Source organism: Corella eumyota, chromosome 6 (assembly GCF_963082875.1).
Source record: "Corella eumyota chromosome 6, kaCorEumy4.1, whole genome shotgun sequence".
NCBI classification, from domain to species: domain Eukaryota; kingdom Metazoa; phylum Chordata; class Ascidiacea; order Phlebobranchia; family Corellidae; genus Corella; species Corella eumyota.
The window spans coordinates 14925010-14928262 of record NC_137495.1 but is presented as its reverse complement, the minus strand read 5'-3'; the positions used below and the strand labels follow the sequence as shown (position 1 = coordinate 14928262).

General features: G+C 34.7%; 1 protein-coding gene across 1 annotated transcript; it reads left to right on the top strand.

Annotated features, from left to right (window-relative positions):
• The first annotated feature begins 423 nt into the window (after positions 1–423).
• On the top strand, positions 424–3021 carry LOC145754681 (palmitoyltransferase ZDHHC3-like). The gene is made up of 4 exons (XM_082570784.1): positions 424–1091; positions 1565–1718; positions 2142–2260; positions 3012–3021. Coding segments are annotated over exons 1-4 (390 nt in total). The 5' UTR covers positions 424–975; the 3' UTR covers positions 3013–3021.
• Positions 3022–3253: the final 232 nt, after the last annotated feature.

Sequence of the window (3253 nt, the reverse complement as noted above, 5' to 3'; positions counted from 1 at the left end):
GTTGTAGGATCTTTAAGTAAGAACCTGAGGTCCTTAGTTTGATTCCCACTGATGGCATGTAATAGTATCCTAAGGTAAAAACGTGAGGTCCTTAGTTTGATTCCCACTGATGGCATGTTGTAGCATCTTTATTATTTGCCTTATAGCGGGCATCATTATGAAAAAAGAACTCATGTCCTGAGTTAACTTTTTAATAACCTTTTACTAAAATCTTGTGCCTTGAAATGCTATTTTAAGAAAATCTCATGCTCTAAATATGTTATATATTTTTCCTAAATGTCAGCTCTACCTAAATTTAGGTTAAAAGTCGTTTTTTAAATTTTCAAAGAATATGAGCAGATACTTTTTATGTTAATGACGTTAAAAAAGTTGGAAGCATGGGATTCCACGTTTCTTTCCGTTAATTATTTCCGTAAACGAAATTCTCGATTTTTAATAATTTTTTTGCAAGTTTTTAGAATTTATTCTGAAATAAAGAAATTTGTTAACGTAGCAAAGTAAATAAACACTTTAAAGCTTAGAGCTGTATTAGGGTCGTCCGCCAAGTTTATGAATGCGGAAAGGGCGGAATTTCTATAACCTTACCCTTATCTTTCCTTGTATATTCCGTCTGTTCCGCATTCATTTTAGTACTAAATAAAAAATTAAAAATGTTAATGCTCGATATGCGCAGAGAACATGAAGTCCTAGGTTTAATTCCCACTGATCTCATGCTGTAGCGTCCTTTAGTAAGCTGCTATAAACTTCTGTTGAGCCAGCACTTAATCAGCAGCATAATTATCTGGCAAATATAATCTATAATATCCCAAACTGTCACAGGCAACTCGAGACTGGGTCGGAGTAGCTGATGTTACTCTATGTTTAAGTCGCGCATTCGACCTTACCACATTGAGGATAAAGATATATACAAAAAAATGGGGTCTTGATTGGGTAAAACTTTTAATAAAATTGTATTTTTTTCAGAAAACTCAAGTAATGGTGTTCCATAAAGACCCATGTGGTATTTTTTGTGTTATTTTCACGTACTTTTTAGTGATTTATGCTGATTATGTGATCATACAACACATTGTTATGACATCACTATCTGGAAGGTTGGTTTGTATTGCTTATTAATAAATTGGATTTTTTTTAAATATAAATATTATAATTTATGTTTTAATTTTTTTGTCATTTTTCGAATCACGTAAATACTTTTATTGTAAAAGGAAAAAACTAATTTTAAGTACAATGTTCACTACAAGAAGTCCTGGGTTCAATCTCCACTGATCTCATGCTGTAGCGTTCTTAAGTGAGTGCTGTAAACGGTATAAACTTCTGCTGAGTCAGCACTTAATCAGTAGCATAATTATCAGTAAATTATAATCTATAATATCCCAAACTGCCACAGGCAACTCGATAATGGGTCGGGGTAACTAATGTTACTCTAAGTTTAGTATGCGTATTTGACCTTCCCACATCGAGGATAAATAAATAAACAAAAAAATGATGTTGTTCAACTTAAATTTCAAAAATAAAGTTTATACAGGTTGTCCCATTTACTGTAATAATAAAAAAACTTTTTTAGTTTATGGGGCCCATTTCATGCTGTAATGTTCAACATGGTTGTTTTAGCATTGTTGTTTGCCCATAGTAGATCTGTGTTTTCTGATCCTGGCATTGTTCCTCTACCAATCAGAGGCCTCGATTTCTCTGATGTCAGAATGAACTCTAAAGATCAGGTTAAATTTTTTCGAATTTAAAATATTCAATAAAATTAACTTCACCGTTAATTATTTTATATATCTTTATCCTCGATGTGGGAAAGTCGACTTTACAGCCAAAACATTAACAACTGTTACTGTGACCCGGTCTCGAGTTGACTTTAGTAGTTTGGGATATTATAGAATATAATTTCTTGATAATTAAGCTGCTGATTAAGTGTTGGCTTATCAGAAGTTTATATGCGTTTTATGTTTTTTTGTAATATTGACGTCACTAAAATTAAGTATTACAAAAGTTTTTTATTATTTGAAAGAAAATTCTGCATTAAAACTGCATTAAATTAATTTATTTTTGTTCATGTTGCCCTTATGGCTAGATTCAGCTATGCTTATAATTCTTTATTTAAAGTCAATGAAACTAAAGAGGAATTAATATTTTAGTCTAGCAGCAGCCAGGATTGGACTGTGTGCCAGCGGTGCGAAAGTTACCGACCCCCGAGAGCTCACCACTGCAAAATATGTCGCCGTTGTATCAGAAGAATGGACCACCATTGTCCATGGTAAGTTGAGTAACAATTAACTGACATTACGTTAAAAACACTGTTTCGCTAATAATCAAACATTACCCCCCTTTAAAGTTGGGCAGTTTTTGACAAGGGGCAGCATCACAAAACTCGTTAAGTTAACAATCGCGTTATTTAAACGTCATTAACAAACAAGAATGTCACTTAGCGTCATTACTAAATTTGCGGGTGAAGCATGGTGTAGTGGTAAGAGCACTTGGCATCACTACATGAGGTTCTGCGTTCAATTCCCACTGCTCTTATGCTATAGGGTCATTAGCAAACGAGAATGTCACTTGACGTCATTACTAAATTTGTGGGTGAAGCATGGTGTAGTGGTAAGAGCACTTGGCATCACTACATGAGGTTCTGCATTCAATTCCCACTGCTCTTATGCTATAGGGTCTTAACAAATGAGAACGTCACTTGGCGTCATTACTAAATTTGTGGGTGAAGCATGGTGTAGTGGTAAGAGCACTTGGCATCACTACATGAGGTTCTGCATTTAATTCCCACTGCTCTTATGCTATAGGGTCTTAACAAACGAGAACGTCACTTGGCGTCATTACTAAATTTGTGGGTGAAGCATGGTGTAGTGGTAAGAGCACTTGGCATCACTACATGAGGTTCTGTGTTCAATTCCCACTGCTCTTATGCTATAGGGTCTTAACAAACCTTAATAATATCATATTTTTTTGTTTTGTATGTATAATAAATTCTCTTAAAAACCTAAACCTTTTTTTCCCAGAGAGTCGGCCTGTACTCCTCTTACCTCAAGTTTGGTGGCCGACATTTTCTCACAGAAAGTTCGAGCTTTTGCGATGAGTTTTTTCAACTTTGGAATTTATTTTGGATATGGTTTGGCATTTGCTGTTGGAAATTATGTGACTGACGCCAACATTCTTGGAATGGTGAAAATATTTTAAATATTTTTGACCGGCAGTGCGGTGTAGTAGTCAGAACACTTGGCTTTACTACATGAGAACCTGG

Coding starts and splice junctions, on each gene's coding strand:
- LOC145754681 (XM_082570784.1), top strand. CDS start 976: ATGGTGTTCCATAAAGACCCATGTGGTATTTTTTGTGTTATTTTCACG. Junction 1,092..1,564: donor ATGACATCACTATCTGGAAG/GTTGGTTTGTAT, acceptor AAACTTTTTTAG/TTTATGGGGCCCATTTCATG. Junction 1,719..2,141: donor GAATGAACTCTAAAGATCAG/GTTAAATTTTTT, acceptor TTAATATTTTAG/TCTAGCAGCAGCCAGGATTG.